The sequence below is a fragment of the Amblyraja radiata genome, chromosome 2 (assembly GCF_010909765.2).
Source record: "Amblyraja radiata isolate CabotCenter1 chromosome 2, sAmbRad1.1.pri, whole genome shotgun sequence".
In the NCBI taxonomy this organism is placed as follows: Eukaryota; Metazoa; Chordata; class Chondrichthyes; order Rajiformes; family Rajidae; genus Amblyraja; species Amblyraja radiata.
The window spans coordinates 108,704,231-108,730,967 of NC_045957.1; the positions used below are offsets into that span (position 1 = coordinate 108,704,231).

Genomic DNA, 26,737 nt, shown 5'->3' on the forward strand with positions numbered 1-26,737 from the left:
GGCCTTTAAATAGTAATTGTAAAATACACCATTGATGTCTCTGCAGAACCTCCATGCATTGGCAGAAGAAGCAAACCAACATCGGTATCCTCTCCTTCTGACCAATACCCCACGAAGGAACCAAAGATGACACTCAATTAACCTAGTGTCCACTTGCCTGGCAACAGACTAGCAAAATAAGCAAGCACACTTCTTATTGCTTCATCACAGATAAAAAACATTTACAATTGGGACAAAAAAAGCACTAAACTTACATTAAACTCAGTTTCTATAGAAAAATGTCACATCAACTCATGGGTAGCCTGACTGCCCAAAATGGAGATCAAACAGGGTGGAACTGCACTAAGCATATCTATTGTCTATGAATGGAGAACACAATGGTCTATTCCAAGGACGTGCAGGTTTGTAGGTTAATTGGTTTCTATCCTAATGTGTAGGATAGAACTAGTGTATGGGAGATTACTGGTCGGCGTTGACTTGGTGGGCCAAAGGGCCTGTTTCCACACCAAATCTATAATCTAAAGTTAGCTATTATAAACAGCTGAGAGAGTGCACAGCATCCCAAACAACCTGAAGAACTGCACTACCCCACCTATGGCCGAGTTTTCAAATTCCACATTGGTTTAATCAGTCACCTCAGAGACAACGAAAGTAAAACGGAAACGTTAATCTTAATCATGTAACCAGATCAATATATAACAGTCACATATGTAAAATGCAAAAACACAGGCAGCTGAAATATTTCATATTCTGTCCAGGAATCCACCCACATGCTTAAATCTGCAGCTGCCATGACAAAGCTTTACCCATTTCCCCATGTGTTTCACTCAAAATGTCGTAACTACAGACCATTCACTTGGGTAGCGTAGGCCCTTTAATGCCTCATCCAGGTGCAAGAGCATTAAAATTGAATCATGGTCTGATGATTATTATATGTTGTTATTACAACCATTGTTACCTTCCGTTACAAAATGTATATGATGAAGGTTGAAAATGTCCGTGTCAATACTAAAAAAACATCCACATGAGACAAGAAGGTGCATCATAAAAATGTACCTGGTTGCCAAATCAGATCGTGATTATTTAGTATTCTAAAAACGCAATTACTGCAACTGCAACCAATTTACTTTTAAAATGATCTATGTGTTTATGAAATCATATTTAATGAAGAAAGGATAATTCACCTCAATGTAGTCCAAGGAGCAGTTGTCATTGAATTCCAACTCCACGTATGTGAATTGGAGGTGGATGCGCTCCTCTTTGGGCTGTTGGATAACATAAATGCACTCTCTGCTGCTGGGATAGGAATTAGGCCAATTGGGGGAGGTGAGAATGCCTTCACTATCTTCATACATTCCGCCGCAGCCAGGCTCAGCTATTCATAAAGGAAGAAACAAATATCTCTTAGTTCAACCATTTATTCCAAGGCATTAAAATTCTACACCACAGATATTTTTATATAACTTATGAATTTTCCATTGATGACGGTGGTGAGAAATGCACAGAAAATCATGGAATCCTGCCTGCCTCAGCATAATGTCAGTTAATACTGTCACAAATTTGGGGAAAAATTCTGGCAGATAATTAGTGTCTAGAAGGGCTCTTCAGCAGAATCTTTGTCAGCTGCCAACATCCACTGTTCAAAACATGTTTGATGAAATCTTGAAGCTGGAAAAGGTTTAGTTCAATTTGTTAAAGTACATAAGAATATCAGGCAGAATAGTGGTGCAGGGAAAAGCTATATGACTACTCAAACCCTGTTCCATCATTCAATAAGATCATAAAAAATAAGATCATCTCTTCAAATCCATGTTTCTGCATGATAGTCATATAGTCCACGTGGGAACCCTAGCTTTGAATGAACTCAAGGACAACTTTTACAGGCCTCTGGAGTGGGATATTTTAAAGATTTAAAACTTTCTGAATAGAAGAATTATTCATCTTTCATCTCACTACAGGCCTTATTCTTATCCTTATGCTGTGACTATTTCCCCTTGTTCCAAATTCCTGCTGCCAGGGAAACATTTCATCCTGTTAGATCCCTCAGAATGTCTTATGTCTCAATGACAACATCATTTGCACACAATTTGCTTTAATATAAAAATTTACATTTCATTTGATTCCTAACTAGTTTCAAAATCTGTATACAAATTATTCTTAATGGCAATATTTAATAATCTTATATCATTTAACGCCATTTCTGTCCTGCCTACCAAATTGCATATTTTCCCCACATCATATTTTATCTATTGTATTTTTGCCAATTACTTTAAAATTGGTACTTCCCTTTTTCAATTTTTATGCCTTCCTTACAGTTTACATTTCTTTGGCCCCTTCGTCTAAGCTAGTGATACAGATGAGAGGCTGCTCAGAGCAGAGCCTGTGAGGAAGGCAGTGAAGATATCCCAATGAGAAGATCTGTCTTCTGTTTGTGTCAATGCTAAAGATTTTTAAACTTAAGTGAGAGGTGCGAAATGTAAAAGAGGGAACATGCCAGAGGAGTAGGCAACAAGCCAAGCTGTAACTTGCTGATGAGGGCCACACACGTACTCCATGGGCAAGATGTGATGAACAGGAGGGTACATTATACAGAGAATGTGTGAACAACCAGAATCCATATTTACCAGAAGGGCGTGATGACTACACACTCATTCAATATAATCTCACAAATGATTAAGGCATTTTTCATAAGCAATCATACTCTTCGGAAGAGGGTGCAGAGAGAAATGGTGATAAGTGACTATTGGCACTCACAGACTCAGCATTGTATAGAGTAACCAAAGTTAGACACGAAAAACAAGAGCAACTCAGCAGGTCAGGCAGCGTCTCTGGAGAAAAGGAATAGGCGACGTTTCAGTTCGGGCCCCTTCTTCAGATTGAGCAAAAGATTCACTGCATTAGGCACGTTGAATGTGATGGCCAATAGACAATAAATGCAGATGGACTTGGTTTTCATGCACTTTCATCACTGAAGCTATGATCAACTCTGTGGAGAATACAACTGACCTGGATGGTGGGTCAGAATTTGGATATTCTGTGGTAAGTGACTGTCCTGATAACCTTGGGTATAGGTCAACGACAGCCAATCTTGACAACATCCAGGTTGAAACTGCCAGCTTGTTTGGCACCAACTCTTGTTTAGACACTGATGCTTCTTGGTTACAATGTCTACTATCATTCACCAATGTACAAGTTTAGTTTAGAGATGTAGCATAGAAACAGGCCCGTCAGGTACCGAGTCAATGCCGACCATCAATCATCCGTTCACACTCATGCTTTATAATTGCATGTTTTTTTCATCAACTCTCTACATAGTTAGGGCACTTTTACAGTGGCCAATTAACCTACAAACCCACATGTCTTTGGAACACAGCTCTCAACCATCTCAAGAATAATTTGGAATGGAAAATAAAAATTCCCCAATCCTGCAACATTTACATAATACAGGGATTTTTGTTCATATTTACACAGGACAACATACAATTTGAAACTATTTTGTAATCAAAATAAGATCTGTGGGGAAACATGCAACTTCTTACCTGGTAACGTAATGTATGCAACATGAAATCCTTGGCCATTGACATTGTTGTCATTGTGGAAATGGATCCATGCATTAGGGCCAGGCGTCAGCAAGGGGGGAGGGCTTTCATTGCTACAATACTTTTGAAGGATATGATCTTGATCGAGCAGACCATCTCTAATCTTCAAGAAGCAAAAAAAAAGAGAATTAATTTAACAAATGGGACTTTGTTAAACATACAGAAAATGCATAAGAACAATATGCATGAATATGCAGTTTGGAGAAAATATCAAACCTTAGGCATGCTATGACACATGAAACAGAAGGGGTAGACAGACATGTAAGGCAGTTTACAACCCAGCTGTATGAATATTGATTTCTCAAATCTCAGGTAGCTCCTGCATCACCTCTCTCTATGTCCCTCCATCATCCTAGTCGGCCTGATAGTTCCACTATTCGCATCCATATATCCCTTCATTATTACCTCTTCCACAGCCAACAATGACCGTTGTGGGCTTCACCTTTCCTTGGTCATTGATGCTGGCTCTGATTTGTTCCGAATCTTTTCATACCTCTAGTTTCCCTCTCCCCTGACTATCAGTCTGAAGAAGTCTTGAGCCGAAACGTCACCCAATCCTTTTCTCCAGAGATCCTGTCTGACCGCTGAGTTACTCCAGCGTTTTGTATCTATCTTTGGTGTAGGTTTCTATCCCTCAGTTTTTTACCTGTACATGTGTCTGTCATGTCTTTTAAACATTACTATTGTATCTGCTTCCACCACCTTCCCTGGCAACAAATTCCAGGAACCTCGCATTCTCGCTGTAAAAAATCTTGTTTTGTAAATCTACTTTATACTTCCCCACTCTCACCTTAAATCTATGCCTACTAGTACTTAACATTTCCACCATGGGGGAAAAATAACTTTGACTATCTACCCTGTCAATGCCTCGCACAATTTAATATAATTCAGGCACGTTAAGTCCTCAACCTCTGATGCTCCAGAGAGAACAATGCAAGTTTGTCCAATTTTGTTGCATGGAGTAAAATGCTAACATTAGATTTTTCGAGTACAGAAGCACTTCTGGGGCATTTAAGGCAAGGAATGCAAATTGGTTTTTAATATGACCTGCTTAAAATAATATCATATACCAGATGTAAGTGCACCGTCGAACTAAGGGCTTATGTGTAATGGACTCATGTGCCAAACTAATCATGCAAGTATACAGACATTTACAGACTACATTTAGAGAGTAATAGCCAACCGATCACAAGCACAATATACAGCCAACCAAACACTTACAAGATCAAGAACGATACCCACTCACTTAACATTCAATAGGGATACAAATAAACATGACCAAATTTAGTATTTTCCACACAAAAAAATGAATATATGAGGACCAAATTTCACTGGGATTACTCCTATTGATGCCCTCCAGCTTGGATCGCTCACATGGTCAAGATCAAAGAGAGAGTATCCAACTAGTATGAACCCAGCAGATGTTTGCACTATAGCAGTTCTATTCCATGTACCAATTTCCCAAAGGCTGCTTTGGAACATGGCCTCACCATAAGTTTCAAAAACTAGCAAGGAGTGATATCTCCCCCAGTGTAAAATAATGTTGCCCCAAGCTGCTTAAAGTGATCTTCAGTTATGAAAACTGGATCCATAATTTGTGAGGAGATTGGCTATGATCCTAGTCAGAACAATTATACTTCTTGTCCCATAAGTTGATGTTCAACTTATTACACTTTTTTCCTCCCCTATCATTGTTTCAAGAAATCCAGTCAGAAGATTTGATTCTAATTGTTGTAATCCTGGAAACTCAGCCAAGTGAACTGTTGTGGACTAACCATGTTGAAATGACAGCCAAGAAGGGACATCATTACCTCTATTTCCTCAGGAGACTACTTATGGTCTATATCCCATGTAATTGCTGAGAATTGGAGATGTAGCCCAGTCCATCTTCCCGTCATTGACTCTGTCTATACTTCATGCAACTGTCGGAAAGCAGCCAACATAATCACTGACGACCAACTCCAGACATTTCTTCTTCATCCTGCTCCCATCCAGCAGAAGGTACAGAAGTTTCAAACAAGCACTAGCAAACTCAAGAACAGCATCTCCCCCTCTGTTATCAGGCCTCAAACTGTCTGATTCACCTCCACCCCAATGTGGACATTGGACTTTGTCCATGAAACCGATGCAATACTATGCTGAGAACTATATTCCACACTCTATACCTTCTCCTTTATTCTACCCATTGTACGAGTTTGGCTTGACTATTTTATATATGGTATTATCTGATCTGTTTGGATAGCATGTAAAACAAAGCATTTCACTGTACCTTTGCACATGTGATAATAACCTAAACATTATACCCATGTCCTGGTGACATTTATTGAATGGCTGTGGAATTTCATCATTATAAATTATGTGTCGCACATGTTTTACCTCTAGGTAAGCAGAGCTGCAATTCTGATGGCTTCCAAAGTGAAGGAGTCCAAATGCAAAAGTGATCAGTAAATTAGGGCTGACCGATATGGTCCAGTAGCAATCAGTACTCGGTGGGTAGTTGCCTGGATAACCCGGTGAACTTATAACACCATAGGTTTCATTGAGATGGCCACCACAAGCTGAAGAATTAAAAATGTAGAAGAAACAAACTATAAAATTTGTTGCATCGCCGGTAGGCTAATGTACATTCTTAATTAACATCCATTACATGGATTCAGAACTGCATATAACACAAAGATTTTACAGTGATGCAATCAAGCAAAATCAGTAAAACACATGCATTACAAATTGGCTTCAAAAAGGTCGGAGTGCCTCAATTTGATGCATTTAATGAAGAACTTTTAAAGTTGTCACATTCAAAATGTCTGAAACATTGCACAGGTATTGTGCACAGCTAAATACCAAGACTATTAATATAATAATCATCAGATGATTTAAAGATTAAACATTGCTCAAATATAATAAACCACCTTTTCTTTTCTTCCAATTAAATTCAGCAGATCTTCAGAATCTGCTTAAAGGGGCAAACTGGACCTCAGTTTAACAGTGAATTTAATGGGCAGTACAGTGACACAGCTGGTAGAGCCAGTGCCTCACAGTGCCAGAGGTGTGGGTTCGCTCCTGATATTGGTGGAGTCCTTGTGGAGTTTCCATGTTCTCCTTGTGATCATGTGAGTTTCCTACAGGTGTACTCCGGTTTCCTCCCACACTCCAAAGATGTACAGGTTTGTAGGTTAATTTGCTTTGGTAAAGATTGTAAACTGTCTCTAGTGTGTAGGATAGTGCTAGTGGGGGTGGGGATCACTAGTCGTTGTGGTAGGGCCTGTTTCAGCACTGTATTTCTAAAACTAAAACCAAAAAATATATATTTTTCAATATGGTTTATCAATGGATATAGGAATAGGGTGAAAAAGTGGACATGAAATAAAGTGTGAGCCATGGTCTTATTGAATGATATTACAGACCCGAGGGACTATATGACCAATGATAACCACAGATGAAAATATTATGAACATATTTCGGGCCAACTGATGGATGCTTACCAAGGTGCCTTCCTGAGCTAATCCCATTTGCCTGCATTTGTGCTGAATCACTCAATACCATTCTTATCTGTGAACCTGCCAAAATGTATTTTTAAACTTTGTAATTTTACCTGCCTCTCCCACATTCTCTTGCAGTTTGTTCCAAATACCCACCTCTCTCACCTTTTTTCCTCTCTCACCTGCAACCTATACCCTCTACTTTTAGACGTCCATGCCCTTGGCAAAAGACTGTGATCATCCACCTTATCTATGCCCCTCATGATTTCATCAACCTCCATAAGGTCATCTTTCAGCCTCCTTCAATCCAGGGAAAACAGTTCCAGTCTATTTTTGTCTACCTTCCTGTACCAAATAAAAGTAAGAAGGTTGGCTGGTCACCCTCAGATTTGATTGAAAATCATGTTTTGCACACCTCTGGTACAAAGAACACAGCAGAAAAATCAACTTTCAACTCAAAGTTCCTTTGAAGTTATGAACCATTAGTATAGCTTGAATTATTGCCAAAAGCCCATTGGAATTTGGAGTTGAGACCTTGTTTGCTGTTGTGTTACTTTTGTGCTCTGATGTACAAATACTGATTTTCAGGGAAATCTGAGGAAATCTGAGTCAATCCATTAGTCCAGGTTGAACAGAACGACACTAAACTACATAATAATTACACACAAGATGGTTAACTAAAAGATCTATATTTTTGCTTCAATAGAGCACTGATGGTCCATTTTCTCATCTCTTAGTTGTTCAATCTGAAACCATGATAATGGAAAACTTTGTTTTTCAACCAGTCCATGAAAATCTGTACTGTTCCTATCTGCTTCAAAGTCTCCACTATTGTCCCTGTACCCAAAAAGACAAGGGTTACTGGTCTTAATGACTACATTAAAGCCTTCTTGTCCTGGGCAGATCTTAAAGCCTTCTTGTCCTGGGCAGAACAGTTCCCAAACCAAATTGTGATATTTCCGGACAAGATGCTTTCCACAGCCGCTGAGTAGAAGCACTGGAGGATCCTCAGAGACACTCTGAATTTCCTCAATTGCCTGAGGTAGTAAAGGCGCTGCCTTGCCTTACTCACGAGTGCTGCAGTGTGTGATGTCTATGTCATATCCTCAGAGATGTGGACTCCCAGGTATTTAACACAGCTCACCCTATCCACAGTATCCCCATTTATCCTCAATGGTGTGTACATCCTCGGATGATGTGCCCTCCTAAAGTCCACGATCAGCTCCTTCGTTTTTTAGATGTGCAAGAGGAGGCTGTTGTCTTGACACCAGAGTGCCAATTCAGCCACCTCCTCCCGGTAGGCCTTCTCATCATTGCCTGAGATCAGGCCCAGCACCACAGTGTCATCAGCAAACTTGATTATCGAGTTGGAGCTGAACCTAGCCACACAGTCATGTGTGTACTGGGAGTACAGTAGGGGGCTGAGGACGCAACCCTGGGGGGATCCTGTGCTCAGGGTAGGGACTTCCCTTTGGCACACAGGGTCCACACTAATCAATGATCACCCTGTACATTAGCATTATCCTACACACTAGAGACAATTAATAATTTACAGAAGCCAATTAATCGACAAACCTGTGGGTCTTTGGAGTGTGGGAGGAAACCGAAGCACCTGGAGAAAACCATTGGGAGAAGGTACAAACTCTGTACAAACAGTTTTCCCTGCTAAATACAAGGAAATCCTATCCCTAAGAGTTCTCTTCAATAACTTCCCCACCACTGATTTTCCTCCAGCAGGTGTTTTTCTCTGCAGATTTCAACATCTGGAGCCTCTTGCATCCTCTGCCAGACTAATTGAAACCCTTGCAAGTAGTTCTTGCAAATTGTGATCTTAGTATTTATACAGTTCAAGTGCCAAGAATGCTTAATTGTCAAACGTACTACTACAGAACAATGAAATTCCTACTATATAATTCAAGGTTAGATAAATGACAAGGGCCTGTCCCACTTTCATGACCTAATTCACAACCTTTTTTACTCATGGACATTTTTCATCATGCTTGAAAAGACACCCCGATCTACTTGATGCCACGACTAGCAACACGACCTCCTACGACCTACCTACGACCTCCTACGACCTCGTAACGACCATGCTGCGAGTACGAGTCAAGGGCAAATTCGGCAGAGGTCGTGAATTAGGTCGTGAAAGTGGGACAGGCCTTTTATCCTTTTTTATAGGGACCAATTACATTTGAGTCAGAACTTTCACTAATGGTAGAGATATATCCTTATCCCTAACATATTTGTAGTCCATCGAGACTCTGAATGAATACTACAGTGGGAGCTTCTGCACAATGAAGAACAATGCATCTTCACGTCTATAAACATTATACAATTAAAAATTGCAACTAATCTGCAGGCTGGTACAGGTTGTGTTGCAGACTCATAACTCATAGGATGTGCTGAATGGCGAGTTACTTGGCTACTGTAAATTAATTCTTGGGTAGGTAGGTAGTAAAGAAATCAGGTGGGAAATGATAGGGTGGAGATGATGGCCATCTGAGAAGGAATCAATCATCAGGTTATAAGTAAGAGGTATGTGATTGATAGGATTGCTATGATAGCCATGTATACTTGATGTGCCAAATTGCCAAATTGCCTCTTTCTACTTTGTATGATGCAACAAAATTGCATACTTGGCTAAAAGTTACATTTGTAGGAAATTTATCATAATCGATTAAAAAAGTCTGGACTCCTTCCATACATTAAGCATTAATCAGAACCTTTCATTGTTTTACCTTGCTGTTGTATTTGACACTCTGGCCCTGTCCAGTTGCTCATGCAAGTACAAGTGTAAGCAGCGATGCCATCAGTACAGCTTCCTCCATTCTGACATGGGTTACTGGCACAGTCGTTAATGTTCAGAGTGCAGTTGATTCCAGCCCATCCGAGAGCACAAATGCATTTATAACTTGAATTTATGGGCTGCAAAAATACAAAGGTTTAGCACAAGAAACTGCAATTTACTTTGAACCATATGCAATAGCTGCACCCACACCACATTCTAACTTCATGGCAAAAACAGGCAATCAATATACGAACTGCATACTGCGCCTTTGGGTTGGTTACAGCTTGGCAGGAGGAGATACACGAAATATTCCTCTTTCCATATAATGTCACAAAAATTTCCCATAGCCAATGACATACACTAAAACATTTTTTTTTCTAATGTCTATGATATATGCTTATTTAATTTGCAAAACAACCATCAAAGTTTTCTGTGAAGTATTGTGGTGAAAGATATTGACAAATATTGTCTCTTTGCATAATCAGAACTTACAAAACATTGGCCATTCACGCACGGGTTGCTGTGTTGACAAAGATCATTGACAGGAATGCAGCCATTGTCTCCATGGCCATTTCCAAAATAATCAGCTGGACAAGTGCAAGTCGGAACGTTGTCACCTGAGAGTAATAAATAACACGAGAGGTTCAGCCTTCTATTTCAACTTGATACTCTCCTTGATTTAGTAAGCCATGGATTAATCAGCCTCCAGTAGTAGTTTTTTTCTTAATGGAATGTAATATTATCAATAATTATGAAATATCTCTTCAAATGCATGTCAGTGCATAACTACAATCTTATCATTAAACCTAGTTTCCCAGTCCATTTTATTTTTCCCAGTCTCACTCTCAACTGAAAATTAAATTATATTATGTAAGATCATTCCTCCCCATGAGAAAAAATGAGATCAATAAACCTTTGATATTTTGTCTAAATATTGGAAAAATGCTGGTCAATGCCTAAGTATCTGTATTTTCAATATTGAATAGAATGATTGTCATTGTTCGGCAACTTGAGCGCCCTGGAGAGGAAAAGACTACAAAAAGTAGTAAACACTGCCCAGTCCATCATCGGCTCTGACCTTCCTTCCATCGAGGGGATTTATCGCAGTCGCTGCCTCAAAAAGGCTGGCAGTATCATCAAAGACCCACACCATCCTGGCCACACACTCATCTCCCTGCAGAAGGTACAGGAGCCTGAAGACTGCAACAACCAGGTTCAGGAATAGCTACTTCCCCACAGCCATCAGGCTATTAAACCTGGCTCGGACAAAACTCTGATTATTAATAACCCATTATCTGTTATTTGCACTTTATCAGTTTATTTATTCAGGTGGGTATATATTTATATTATGGTATATGGACACACTGATCTGTTTTGTAGTAAATGCCTACTATGTTCTGTGTGCTGAAGCAAAGCAAGAATTTCATTGTCCTATCAGGAACACATGACAATAAACTCACTTGACTTGACACTTGACACTTGCAACACATAATAATCAAATTCAAACACTTGAAAAACTCAGTTGAAACACTAATTTAGAATTTATTAGCACAAATAAGCTTGAACAAAATAGCTTGCTGGGTATTAGTGACATTTTTGGCATTTTACCTGGATTGCAAGTACATGATGCCAAGCAATGACATCCTCCATTGTTCTCGGAGCATAAATCAATCAGGGTGCAGATTTTCCCATCACCCTGGTAACCTACAAAGGAAATAAACCATATTGTGCAAAGGATGTTATTTAAGAACAAGATACACAATCAAAAAGTATTTTCACTGTTAAATGTTCCTTTATAACCAGATAACCATATAACCATTTAACAATTACAGCACGGAAACAGGCCATCTCGGCCCTACAAGTCCGTGCCAAACAATGTTTTTTCCCTTAGTCCCACCTGCCTGCACTCATACCATAACCCTCCATTCCCTTCTCATCCATATGCCTATCCAATTTATTCTTAAATGATACCAACGAACCTGCCGCCACCACTTCCACTGGAAGCTCATTCCACACCGCTACCACTCTCTGAGTAAAGAAGTTCCCCCTCATGTTACCCCTAAACTTCTGTCTCTTAAACATATAGATGTTGCCTGACCCATTGAGTTGGTGGTGATCCACTAAATGGGAAGAGGAATATCTCTATGCTTAACAAAGGCATGCCGAGTGCATATGTGCTGAAAGAAAGGCGGAAGCATTTGCCACCATATTCAGCCAGAATGTTTGAGTTTATATTTCTGACTGCTATATTTAAGAGGGAGTTAGATGTGGTCCTTGTGGCTAAAGGAATCAGGGGGTATGGAGAGAAGGCAGGGATGGGATACTGAGTTGGATGATCAGCCATGATCATATTGAATGGCGATGCAGGCTCGAAGGGCCAAATGGCCTACTTCTGCACCTATTTTCTATGTGTCTATATGTCGGTGATACTGCTAAAATCAAAATTTTGATTGTACCTATATCTCATTGTGCATATGACAATGAATTTGACTTGACTTGGATGGTCAATATTGATTTCATGCTGAAATCCCCACTGCCACTGAAGTTAGTCTTCAGTCAATTCAATTTACTACACATGATATCAAGAAAGAGCAGAAACACTACATACAGCAAAGACCATAAAGTCCAGACAACCTCCTAGTAGCAGAACATAAGACCTATGCTGCAGAACTAGCTACATCCCAGCCAACTATTCCAGTATAGTTGTAACAAAGGCATCCAGCGAACAATATGGAAAGTTGTCCAGGTATGTCCCATTCACAGAATCGTGAGATATCCAATCCTCCTGATAACTACTCAATCAGTATATCCTCATCATCAACAGTGATAGAGGGTATTATTGACTATTTTATCCAGCAGTTCTTATCCCCTAATAACTTGCTCACCAAAGCCTGATTTTCTACAGGACTACTTGACTCCAGATCTTTTTAAAGGACTTTGCCAAAGATAAATCGCAAGGCAGTACTCCAGAGATAAAAGTGAATTTTTGAATAATGAAGCAGTATTTGACTAAGAATGGCATCGCAACACCATGCGGAAAATGAAGTCAATGGGCATTAAGGAACGATCACTCCAAATGCTAGAGAAATATCTTGCACGAAAGAAGGTAGGTGTTGTTGTTGTTCAAATTTGTGGCCTGAAAACTCTCTACAGGTGTTCCTTAGGACTGTGTCTTAGGTCAAACAGCCATCAATGACCTTCATATGGTCAAAAAGTGAGAATATTTGCTGATAATTGTACAATGTTTATTTTCATTCTCAACTGTTCTGAAAATCAAGTATCTCCACATAGCAAGGCTAAAAATACATTCAGACACACACTTGCACATCAAGTAATGTTTATGCCACATAACTATCTCCAGCAAGAGGGAGTTAAGGCACACCCCCCTACATTCAAAAATATGCCAACAACCAATTTATGCACCTTAAATGTCCTGGGAATTACCTTTGATCAGAAACTAAACTGGGCCAGACACATAAATAGCGTGATGGTCTGATGCTGGGTCTCCTCTGGTGTATCACTCACCTTAAGACATCCCAAAACCATTCCAACATCTAATGGCACAAATCAGGACTGTGATTTAATTTGCCACAATACAAGAGAGCAGCAATCCATGGCAGAACAGCCCATTTAATTCACACCTACCTACTACTCTGTGTATTAATCTCCTCAACATCTGCACAGAAGCTGCAGTTTCTGCTCTATGATCAATTCCATTCATACCCCTCAACAAATGAAGTGGCCCATCTGTGCATGTGGTAGCTACCTGTGCTAGCTACCATTCTGACGCGAGCTGACAAATAGCAGATGACATTTGCATCATAACAATGACAACAAGGAAATCATATTATGGGCAACAAGGAAATGGCAGAAGAGTTGAATAGGAACTGTCTTCACTAAGGATTACACAAACAATCTCCCAGATGTACTGGAGGACAGAGGATCTAAGGGGGTAGAGGAATGGAAGAAAATGTCATTAGGCGAGAAATAGTATTGGGTAGGCTAATGGGACTGAAGGATGATAAATCCCCTGGACCTGATGGTCTGCATCCCAGGGTCTTCAGAGAGGCGGCTCTAGAAATAGTGGACACATTGGTGATCATTTTCCCAATGTTCAATAGATTCTGGATCAGTTCCTGTGGATTGGAGAATAGCTAATGTTATCCCACTTTTCAAGAAAGGAGCGAGAGAGAAAAGGGGGAATTACAGACCAGTTAGCCTGACTTCGGTGGTGGGAAAGATGCTGGAGTCAATTATTAAAGAGGTAATAACGGGGCATTTGGATAGCAGTAAAAGGATTAGTCCAAGTCAACATGGATTTATGAAAGGGAAATCATGCTTGACTAATCTTCTGGAATTTTTTGAGGATGCGACAAATAAAATGGATGAATGGGTGCCAGTGGATGTTGTGTATCTAGACTTTCAGAAAGCCTTTGATAAGGTCCCGCACGGGAGACTGGTGACTAAAATTAGAGCACATGGTATTGGGGGTAGGGTGTTGACATGGATAGAAAATTGGTTGGCAGACCGGAAGCAAAGAGTAGGAGTGAACAGGTCCTTTTCAGAATGGCAGGCAGTGGCGAGTGGAGTGCCGCAAAGCTCGGTGTTGGGGCCACAACTGTTTAATTAATGATTTGGAAGAGGGAATTAGGAGCAACACTAGCAAGTTTGCGGGTGACACAAAGCTGGGTAGCAGTGTGAACTGTGAAGAGGATGTTAGGAGGTTGCAGGGTGACCTGGACAGGTTGAGTGAGTGGGCAGATGCGTGGCAGATGCAGTATAATATAGATAAATGTGAGGTTATCCACTTTGGCGGCAAAAACAAGGGGGCAGATTATTATCTCAATGGGGTTAGGTTAGGTAAGGGGGAGGTACACCGAGACCTGGGCGTCCTTGTACACCGGTCACTGAAAGTTAGCGCGCAGGCACAGCAGGCAGTGAAGAAAGCTAATGGAATGTTGGCCTTCATAACAAGAGGATTTCAGTATAGGAATAAAGAGGTTCTTCTGGAGTTGTATAGGGCTCTGGTGAGACCATATCTGGAGTATTGTGTACAGTTCTGGTCTCCTAATTTGAGGAAGGACATCCTTGTGATTGAGGCAGTGCAGCGTAGATTCACGAGATTGATCCCTGGGATGGCGGGACTGTCATATGAGGAAAGATTGAAAAGACTAGGCTTGTATTCACTGGAGTTTAGGATAGAAATATAGAAAACTGGTGCAGGAGTAGGCCATTTGAGCCTGCACCACCATTCAATATGATCATGGCTGATCATCCAACTCAGTATCCTGTACCTGCCTTCTCTCCATACCCCCTGATCCATTTAGCCACAAGGGCCACATCTAACTCCCTCTTAAATATAGCCAATGAACTGGCCTCAACTACCTTCTGTGGCAGAGAGTTCCAGAGATTCACCACTCTCTGTGTGAAAAATGTTTTTCTCATCTCGGCCCTAAAGGATTTCCCCTTTATCCTTAAACTGTGACCCCTTGTCCTGGACTTCCCCAACATTGGGAAAAATCTTCCTGCATCTAGCCTGTCCAACCCCTTAAGAATTTTGTAAGTAAGGATGAAGGGGTATCTTATCGAAAATATAAAATTATAAAAGGACTGGTCAAGCTAGATGCAGGAAAAATGTTCCCAATGTTGGGCAAGTCCAGAACCAGGGGCCACAGTCTTAGAATAAAGGGGGATCATTTAAGACTGAGGTGAGAAAAAACCTTTTCACCCAGAGAGTTGTGAATTTATGGAGTTCCCTGCCACAGAGGGCAGTGGAGGCCAAATCACTGGATGGATTTAAGAGAGTTAGATAGAGCTCTAGGTGCTAGTGGAGTCAAGGGATATGGGGGGAAGGCAGGCACGGGTTATTGATAGGGGACGATGCAGGAAGATTGTTCCCGATGTTGGGGAAGTCCAGAACAAGGGGTCACAGTTTAAGGATAAGGGGGAAGTCTTTTAGGACTGAGATGAGAAAAACTTTTTTCACACAGAGAGTGGTGAATCTCTGGAATTCTCTGCCACAGAAGGTAATTGAGGCCAATTCATTGGCTATATTTAAGAGGGAGTTAGATGTGGCCCTTGTGGCTAAAGGGATATGGAGAGAAGGCAGGTACGGGATACTGAATTGGATGATCAGCCATGATCACATTGAATGGCGGTGCTGGCTCGAAGGGCCGAATGGCCTCCTCCTGTTCTATGTTTCTATGTAATGTCTGGCGTTGAGCATCTCCAACATGGTAGAGTCTAACCATCCACCCTTGACATTCAGTGGTATTACTCTTGCTACATCTTCTTCCATCAACATCCTGAGGCAGCCAGCACTGGCCAGAAACTACTCCTGACACCCGAAGGCATGCCAAACACTTTCTACTTGCCTCGATGAATGCTGCATCGACAATTCTCAAGAAGCTTGACAAGAAGCACAACAAAGCAGCCCACTTAATTGGCATCCTCTTCACCACCCCAAACATTCATTTATTCTACCTCTAGCACAAAGTTTGCTGCATGGTGAAGCAGCTACAAAATGCACTTTGAGTTAGGTCCATATTGTGTCAGATGGAGTTGATATTATTCATTTTTAGAATTTTGTTAAGTATCAGTGGACGTTATTAGTCCTAATATTCCATATAACTACCATCAATCTAGTAATGAGTGGCATTCAATTTTAATTGATTTCTACTTAGCAAGGAACACTACAAAATATTGCTTTACTATATTTAAAATTGTTACGTATTGTAGATTGGTTGATGCATGACAACCAATCATAATAGGCTAGCATCACTAACCTCACCTTATTGTATCATTTATATTAACACCCACTTCCTACACTGCTCAGTTCTGGAAGCAGTCAGGATGCTCTGACAACTAACGATCTACTGTACTGCTATAGTTTACATAACAATTAAAGATGATCTTGGATTACATATCGTGTGAATCTCTTGTTTACAGCAATATACGTCTTCAGATCCCTCAGATCATCACTAATTATTGCAAGTTCAAAACTAAATACAAGTTGTAAATGATTTCAGGTTTTTGAACCAATGTCACATATAAACACCTCTCCATGTGTGTATCAATGAGCTAGACCAAGAGATAACAACAGAAATACATATCTGCTGGACATAAACCGCAATGATAATATCCCAAAACATTAATGCATTGGACAAATGGTGCTGCAGAACATCCTCCAATATTGGTCTTACTCTCATCGATATCCTGGCACCTATGACCATCTCCTTCCCAGCCTGTGGACATTTTATCAAAATGTATACTTTCATCCAAAAGATACACTTTTAAATTACTGTATTCTAATAATAGAAGTTAATGATACACATTTTAATATCTGGTTCCTGATGATAAATAAATAATTATAAAATATTTAAATGGATTTAATATTGAAATAAGAACGTGTATTACCTGTTGGGCAGTTCTCACAAGAGTAAGAACCTGGGGAGTTTAAGCATGATACTGGAGGATTTGTTGAGCAGGGTTGAAATGGAAGGCTGCATTCATCAATATCAGAACTGCAAACTGAGCCAATAGAGGGCTGACTCCACCCATCTTCACAGATACAGTGATACTTAGGCTATGAGTGGATTACAGATCAAAAGACAGACTATTATTAAATCAGCAGGGCAAGTTTTCGAGTTTATTTTCAAGATCTAATTGCATGGAAAACTGGATCTGCTCAAACAATGTATCACAGAAAATCCCATTCAGTACAGGCAAGTTAATAAACAATTCCACCATCCGCAACAAACAGAACAACTGGACTTAAAAAAAGCATTTGACACCGTAGACCACGAGTTACTAATAAAGAAACTACAAAGATATGGCATTAGAGGCATCGCACTATCATGGCTATCCAGCTACCTACAGAACCGGGAACAATATGTCGAAATACAAAACCATAAATCACAATTACTGCAGGTTACGTGTGGGGTGCCCCAGGGCTCAGTGTTAGGGCCATTATTATTCATTTTGTATATCAATAATATATGTGAAGTGTCAAAAACTCTTGAAACTATTCTCTTCGCTGATGATACTAACTTACTCTGATGTGGAGACAACTTGGAACAGCTCCTGGATAGTATGGAAAAGGAATTGAGCAGGATGAAGATCTGGTTTGACGAAAATAAACTCACATTGAATTTAAGTAAAACAAAATTCATAATATTTGGAAATCGATCAACCAACACAGAGAAAAAGCTCATGATAAATGGCACAGAAATAGAAATAGTATCTGAAATAAAATTTCTTGGAGTATTAATTGACAACAAATTAACTTGGAAACCTCACATAAATTATATTAAAGCCAAAATATCCAAATCAATTGCAATACTGAATAAAGCCAGAGACCTACTAAATCAAGCCCCCCTGTATATGTTGTACTGCTCCCTCATACTCCCAAACATGATCTACTGTGTGGAGGTATGGGGGAACACATACAAAACAAATACACATCCAATCTTCATCCTCCAAAAAAGATCAATATGAATTATACGTAAAACCACCTACAGACAATCAACAAAACCATTATTTATCAGACTAAAAACGTTAAAATTTCAAGATCTGACAGATTATAAAACTATCCAAATTATGTTCAAAGCAGCTAATCAGCAATTGCCTTGTAATATCCAGGGGTTGTTCCAATGGAGAGAAAGCAACCACAACCTGAGAGGAACCTATATATTCGAAAAACCGGCAATAAGAACTAATGCAAAACTCCATTATGTTACAGCAAAGGGTGTTAGTCTTTGGAATAACTGCCATGATGAGCTGAAAAAATGTAAGACTCTATTCAAACTAAAAACACTCTTCAGAAACAAAATATTGAATGGTTATGAGCTGGACCAGTGATTTTCTTTTCTGTTTGATTATTTCTTGTTTGTGGACTGTTCACCAGATTTTGGGTCCATTTGTTCCCATTATTCTGTTTTTCCATGAAAATGTATAGAAAATAAGAGGGGGTAGGACCAGAAAAGTTTTCGAACTTCTTCTTACCCCTTTTGAACATGAACAATATTATTTGTATTATTTGAGTTACTATTTGTTTGTTTTCCTTTGTGTTTTATTTTCTTCTTTTTTTATTGCTTACAAGTTTATTTGTGTTTGTATTTTTTATCATGTTCAATAAATTAATAATAAACTAAAAAAAAGAAGTAAAAAACAAATGGCCAAAACTAGATAATTTCCTCCTAATAAAATAAGAATTATATCTCTCGATAAAGATCCCGAGGGGAGAATATTTTCTCAGTACAGCTGTATGATTTACAGGTATGTTTTACAGGATGAATCTGAAAACTGTAAAGTTCAGGCTCAGGACCAGCTGTGTCTCAGCAACCATCAGATTATCAGAACTGCTGTAGCTTTGGGAGCAACAACAGCAGCAGCAGTAGGTTAGCAAGAGATACGACTGATTGGCTCTAGCCCAAGTGGGAGGAGAGAAGTGAAAACAGTTAAAGTACAGGTCAAGGACAGGCAGGCTTGACTCAGAACTGCTGTAGGTTTGGGAGCAACAACAGCAGCAGGAGTTTAGCAAGAGATACGACTGATTGGCTCTAGCCCAAGTGGGAGGAGAGAAGTGAGTCAGTGCTGGGAAAACAGTTGAAAACTGAGGAATTTGGTTTGTAAATTGGTAAATCAGGCAATTTATCAGTCAATTTAAGCAAGACTGCTCTTAGCGAGCGGCAGTGAGTTAGCGGCCTTGTGAGGGAAGTGCCCTGTGAGTCTTTGGCTCGAGAGTCTTAGGAGACGAAAGAAGGAGATGTCAGGCAAGCTGATTCAGTGCGATGCTTGCAGTTTGTGGGAGGTCAAGGACACCGCCGGTGCCTCTGGCTGCTACAAATGCGAGAGGTGCATCCAGGTAGAGCTCCTGAAGGGCCGTGTTGGGGAACTGGAGAAGCAAGTGGATGACCTCCGGTTCGTCCGAGAAACGGAGTCATTCCTCGACAAGTCCTACAGTACGATTGTTACACCTAAGGTACTGGAAGAGAGAAGGTGGGAGACAGTGAGAATGGGAGGGAAGCATGGAATGCCAATGTCCCCGGGTGTTGTACCTCTTGTGAACAGGTTCACCCACTTAGAAGCTGTCGGGACAGAAGAGGTGTTTACACTGGGCGGCGGACTGGCTTGTGATGCGAATAGGGCTGTTGAGCCCAAACCAAAAAGGCCTAAGGCAGGCAACGCCATTGTAGTGGGAGACTCCATTGTGAGAGGTACGGACAGGGGTTTCTGCGGCAACAGACGGGATGCGAGGATGGTGTGCTGCCTTCCTGGTGCCAGGATCCAGGATGTCACGGACAGAGTGCAGAAAATCCTCAAAGGCGAAGGTGAACATCCGGAAGTGGTAGTGCATGTCGGCACAAACGATGTCGGAAAGAAGGGGATGAATATTCTGCAGCGTGACTTTAGAGAGCTCGGAAAAATGCTGAAAAGCAGGACCTCCAGGGTTGTTATCTCCGGTTTGCTTCCAGTTCCTCGTGCTGGCGAGAGCAGGAACAGGGAGATACGGGACCTGAACGTGTGGCTGAGGAACTGGTGCACGGGGCAGGGATTTAGATTCTTAGATCACTGAGATCTGTTTTGGGATAAGGGGGAACTGTACAAAAGGGACGGATTGCATCTTAACAGGTGTGGGACCAGCATTCTGGCAGGCAGGTTTGCCACTGCTACACGGGTGGTTTTAAACTGAATAAGGGGGGTGGGGTGTCGAATGGGCTAGTGGAGGATGGAGTTAAAGGGAAAGGGTTTCTTAAATGTGTGAGCGTAGAGACAGAGGGGTGTAAAATGAGTGTAGAAGCAATAGGTAGCAAGGTGAAAAGTAAAAGTGGCAGGCCGGAAAATCCAGGGCAAAAATCAAAAAGGGCCACTTTTCAACAAAATTGTATAAGGGGTAAGAGTGTTGTAAAAACAAGCCTGAAGGCTTTGTGTCTCAATGCAAGGAGCATTCGTAATAAGGTGGATGAGTTGAATGTGCAGATAGCTATTAATGACTATGATATAGTTGGGATCACGGAGACATGGCTCAAGGGTGACAAAGGCTGGGAGCTGAACATCCAGGGATATTCAATATTCAGGAGGGATAGAGAGAAAGGAAAAGGAGGTGGGGTAGCGTTGCTGATTAGAAAGGAGATTAACGCAATGGAAAGGAAGGACATTAGTTTGGAGGATGTGGAATCGGTATGGGTAGAGCTGCGAAACACTAAGGGGCAGAAAACGCTGGTGGGTGTTGTGTACAGGCCACCTAACAGTAGTAGTGAAGTTGGAGATGGTATCAAACAGGAAATTAGAAATGCGTGCGACAAAGGCAAAACCGTTATAATGGGTGACTTCAATCTACATATAGATTGGGTGAATCAAATTGGCAGGGGTGCTGAGGAAGAGGATTTTTTGGAATGTATGCGGGATAGTTATCTAAATCAACATGTAGAGGAACCAACGAGAGAGCAGGCTATTTTAGACTGGGTATTGAGTAATGAGGAAGGGTTAGTTAGCAGTCTTGTTGTACGTGCCCCCTTGGGCAAGAGTGACCATAATATGGTTGAGTTCTTCATTAGGATGGAGAGTGACATTGTTAATTCAGAAACAATGGTTCTGAACTTAAAGAAAGGTAACTTTGAGGGTATGAGACGTGAATTGGCCAAGATTGACTGGCAATTAATTCTAAAAGGGTTGACGGTGGATATGCAATGGAAGACATTTAAAGACTGCATGGATGAACTACAAAAATTGTTCATCCCAGTTTGGCAAAAGAATAAATCAGGGAAGGTAGTGCATCCGTGGATAACAAGGGAAATCAGGGATAGTATCAAAGCGAAGGATGATGCGTACAAATTAGCCAGAAAAAGCAGCATACCGGAGGACTGGGAGAAATTCAGAGACCAGCAGAGGAGGACAAAGGGCTTAATTAGGAAAGGAAAAATAGATTATGAAAGAAAACTGGCAGGGAACATAAAAACTGACTGCAAAAGTTTTTATAGATATGTGAAAAGAAAGAGATTAGTTAAAACAAATGTAGGTCCCTTGCAGTCAGAAACAGGTGAGTTGATCATGGGGAACAAGGATATGGCGGACCAATTGAATAACTACTTTGGTTCCGTCTTCACTAAGGAAGACATAAATAATCTGCCGGAAATAGCAGGGGACCGCGGGTCAAAGGAGTTGGAGGAATTGAGTGAAATCCAGGTTAGCCGGGAAGTGGTGTTGGGTAAATTAAATGGATTAAAGGCCGATAAATCCCCAGGGCCAGATAGGCTGCATCCCAGAGTACTTAAGGAAGTAGCTCCAGAAATAGTGGATGCATTAGTAATAATCTTTCAAAACTCTTTAGATTCTGGAGTAGTTCCTGAGGATTGGCGGGTAGCAAACGTAACCGCACTTTTTAAGAAGGGAGGGAGAGAGAAAACGGAGAATTACAGAGCAGTTAGTCTAACATCGGTAGTGGGGAAACTGCTAGAGTCAGTTATTAAAGATGGGATAGCAGCACATTTGGAAAGTGGTGAAATCATTGGACAAAGTCAGCATGGATTTACAAAAGGTAAATCATGTCTGACGAATCTTATAGAATTTTTCGAGGATGTAACTAGTAGCGTGGATAGGGGAGAACCAGTGGATTTGGTGTATCTGGACTTCCAGAAGGCTTTCGACAAGGTCCCACATAAGAGATTAGTTTACAAACTTAAAGCACACGGCATTGGGGGTTCAGTATTGATGTGGATAGAAAACTGGCTGGCGAACAGGAAGCAAAGAGTAGGAGTAAACGGGTCCTTTTCACAATGGCAGGCAGTGACTAGTGAGGTACCGCAAGGCTCAGTGCTGGGACCCTAGCTATTTACAATATATATTAATGATCTGGATGAGGGAATTGAAGGCAATATCGCCAAGTTTGTGGATGACACTAAGCTGGGGGACAGTGTTAGCTGTGAGGAGGATGCTAGGAGACTGCAAGGTGACTTGGATAGGCTGGGTGAGTGGGCAAATGTTTGGCAGATGCAGTATAATGTGGATAAATGTGAGGTTATCCATTTTGGTGGCAAAAACAGGAAAGCAGACTATTATCTAAATGGTGGCCGACTAGGAAAAGGGGAGATGCAGCGAGACCTGGGTGTCATGGTACACCAGTCATTGAAAGTGGGCATGCAGGTGCAGCAGGCAGTGAAGAAAGCGAATGGTATGTTAGCTTTCATAGCAAAAGGATTTGAGTATAGGAGCAGGGAGGTTCTACTGCAGTTGTACAGGGTCTTGGTGAGACCACACCTGGAGTATTGCGTACAGTTTTGATCTCCAAATCTGAGGAAGGACATTATTGCCATAGAGGGAGTGCAGAGAAGGTTCACCAGACTGATTCCTGGGATGTCAGGACTGTCTTATGAAGAAAGACTGGATAGACTTGGTTTATACTTTCTAGAATTTAGGAGATTGAGAGGGGATCTTATAGAAACTTACAAAATTCTTAAGGGGTTGGACAGGCTAGATGCAGGAAGATTGCTCCCGATGTTGGGGAAGTCCAGGACAAGGGGTCACAGCTTAAGGATAAGGGGGAAATCCTTTAAAACCGAGATGAGAAGAACTTTTTTCACACAGAGAGTGGTGAATCTCTGGAACTCCCTGCCACAGAGGGTAGTCGAGGCCAGTTCATTGACTATATTTAAGAGGGAGTTAGATGTGGCCCTTGTGGCTAAGGGGATCAGAGGGTATGGAGAGAAGGCAGGTACAGGATACTGAGTTGGATGATCAGCCATGATCATATTGAATGGCGGTGCAGGCTCGAAGGGCCAAATGGCCTACTCCTGCACCTAATTTCTATGTTTCTATGTTTCTATTGAACACGACTAACTCCAACTAAACTCTGAACTACAAACTGCCTGGGTTGCACTTGGGATTTTGGGTTCTGTTGTGTTTTTTTTTTGCCTTATATTGTTATTTTTAATTTTTTGAAATTGTTTCTGTTTATTGTATTATCTATTGATTATTGGGTTTAGAGACCTGGTGTGCTGCTGCTGCAAATAAGATTGTCATTATTCTGTTTCAGTACATATGACGATAAATCACTCTTGACTCTTGATAGGATACCTGACAATGGTTCCAGTATATAGAGTCTACAACTATTGCATTAACTTAAAATTGATTGTTCTTGCTGAACCTATTGAATAATGTTAATCTAGGAATGCTTTTCAAATGGTTCCATGGTTTTTACCTGATTTGGCTGAACTCTGTTTAAATCAATGCAGATGCCATGTTCACATCTTGTTTGGGAGGCACCTTGACAATCATCATATTTGGAAGTACAATGTGGACCAAACCATTCCGGAGTACATTTACAACTATGAATAACAAAATATAATTTATGTTAGAAACAAGATTTCCTGAATCTTATTTCACATTGTCATATCCTTGGTATAGTTCTAATATGGATGTTTAGAAACATCAATATCCTAATTAATTTAGCTGCACCAAACTATTGTTAGAAACAACATGATCAAACAATGGGCATTTTATAAATTAAAAAATATGTTTGCTCTAAGCTGATTTCAAAACAGAGCATATTTATTTTTCAAGACCTTTCAATTTGCACAAAGGATCAAGTTTGTTCAATATTCTAAAATATTTCACATAAATCACACAATAGTGCTGGTGGTCCAAACCTGACTCCTGGCTGTCTCCCTCTGTCATCTCATGGAGATTGCCTGTTCCTTAAACCAAATGGGACTGTCACTATTTCATTATTTACATAATTCATAATGACAGAAGAAATAGCAGAAGATAATTTGTCCCTTGTGCTTGCTCCATCAGTCAATAAAATGCTGTATTATTCGATGCCTTAATTCCCTTAACAACTACAAACCGGTGATCTCTGTCTTGAATATTTTCAATGACAGAACAACGACAGCCCCCTCTGGTAGAGAATTCCAAAGATTCACAAGCTTCTAAGTAAAGAAATTCCTTCTCACCAATGTCCTTAATTTGAGACTGTGATTACTGATTCTGGACACTCTAGGCTGGGGAAACCTCATCCTCCAACACCCTGTCAAGCCATATCATTATATTTATCTGGCTTTTAGAATAAAATAAATTGGCAATAATAAGTTGTGAGTTAAAACACTTGCTGCACCTCTGACATACTAATAATTTGACTAATTATATGTTACCTGTAACTGCCTTGTGTGTTCGTGCATGTTGCTCCATTCTGGCATGCTAGTGGTGATCCTGCATAGATCTCACACTCATTTATGTCATCAGAACAAGTAGGTCCCTAAATATGCAAAATATTGAGAATTAATAAGTACTTGGAATTACATTTCTCTTCAGCTTCAATGAATTTCACTGCTGACAACTTAGCACTGTTCAATCATAAAACAGCAAACATAAAACAACAAAGGTTTCCTGCACCAACACCAATCCCTTGATTCTTTTAATATTCAAAGATCCATCAATCTTTGTCCAGGAAACATTCAATAACTATCGTAACCTTGGGGAGAGAATTCTGAAGTTTCACTACTGTATGGAGATTTATTTTCAGCTCTGAAAAGCCAACACCTTAATTAGAGTCTGTGATCCTATTTAGAGTCCGTGATCCTCTCCCGGAAGTGGCGGCGCTGTTGAACGGCTGCGGCTCGCCTGCAGTCCGTCTGTTTTTACTTTTTTGTGTTGTTTTATTTTTTTTTGTCTTGTTTAGTTAAATTTTTGGTTATTAGGTTGTGTTATGTGTGTGGGGAGGGGGGCTGAAACAGGGCTTTCTGTCTCTCCCTTCGGGGGAATGGTTCTTTTTCTTGTCGTATCCCCCTTCTCTGCCTCCGTCTGCGCTGAGGCCTAATGGCGGAGCTGGCGGCTTCCAACCTGCGACCGACCTCGAGGCTCCGGAGGTAGAGCCAGCCAGGACTTACAACGCGAGGCTGGCCGTCTTCGAGCTGTGGCGGCGTTCGGGCGCTCCAGTGGCAGCGGCACGACTCGGCGCTCCGGTGAGGGCGGCCCGGCTCGGGGCTGAGACGCTCCGGTGGCAGCGGCACGACTTGAGGCTGGGACAGCGCTCCCGTGAGGGTCAGCCCGACTCGGGGTTTGGACGGTGCTCCGGTGGCTGTGGCGGCCCTGGCGCGGGGCTGAGACGGTGCTCCGGTGGCTGAGGCGGCCCGGCGCGGGGCTGAGACTGTGCTTCGGTGGCTGGGGCGGCGTTCTGGCGGCGGAGGCCTCAATCCATGGCTCAGCCGCGGGCCAGTGGATGGCATCATCGGGAGCTCGCAGGTCACAGGCTGATGCCTGTTTTCCGGAGCTCCCGCGGCAACAGCTCCGTCCGCTGGACTGGAGGGCGGCAGCTTCGACCACCCCGGGCTGCGAAGCTTGAACCGGCCCGTTCGCGGAGCTTAGTGAGCCGCGGGACTGACTTACCATCGCCCGGTGGGATATCGCCTCAGCGCAGAGGGAAAAGAGGACGGAAGAGACAGTAACCCTAAGATTTTTGCCTCCATCACAGTGAGGAGGTGCCAGGTGAATTCACTGTGGTGGATGTTAATTTATTGTGTGTTTTGTTGTTTATTATTACATGTATGGCTGCAGGCAACGACATTTCGTTCAGACCGAAAGGTCTGAATGACAAATAAAGGATCTAAGTCTAAGTCTAAGTCTATTTTGAGTCTTGTTCCTGGATTACCCAACACAGGGAAACATTATCCCTGCATCCACCCAGCAATGTCTGACAAGAATATTTTATGTTTCAATGAGAATCATATGTGTGAACTTAAGAGGTCTGCATATAATTACTTCTCAAAGTACAGTTGCCTGATTTGTACCTTTTGTACCCTACCCATCATTGCAGGAAACAATTTTGTAACTACTAATTGGACTTTCTCAATCAAAAATATATCCTTCCCTTAGAT

At 41.2% G+C, this 26,737-nt stretch overlaps 1 protein-coding gene across 1 annotated transcript in view; it reads right to left on the bottom strand.

The window, feature by feature from the left end:
- cubn (cubilin) overlaps nt 1–26,089 on the bottom strand; it is a 209,237-nt gene extending 183,148 nt beyond the window's left edge. The window contains exons 1-8 of the mRNA XM_033039905.1: nt 26,012–26,089; nt 25,016–25,119; nt 24,064–24,190; nt 17,283–17,451; nt 11,475–11,570; nt 5,976–6,157; nt 3,540–3,702; nt 1,185–1,375 (exon numbers count right to left, since the gene is read on the bottom strand). Coding sequence (XP_032895796.1) covers nt 1,185–1,375; nt 3,540–3,702; nt 5,976–6,157; nt 11,475–11,570; nt 17,283–17,451; nt 24,064–24,190; nt 25,016–25,119; nt 26,012–26,089 — 1,110 coding nt within the window. The remainder of the gene's footprint in view (nt 1–1,184; nt 1,376–3,539; nt 3,703–5,975; nt 6,158–11,474; nt 11,571–17,282; nt 17,452–24,063; nt 24,191–25,015; nt 25,120–26,011) is intronic.
- Between the last annotated feature and the right edge of the window lie 648 nt (nt 26,090–26,737).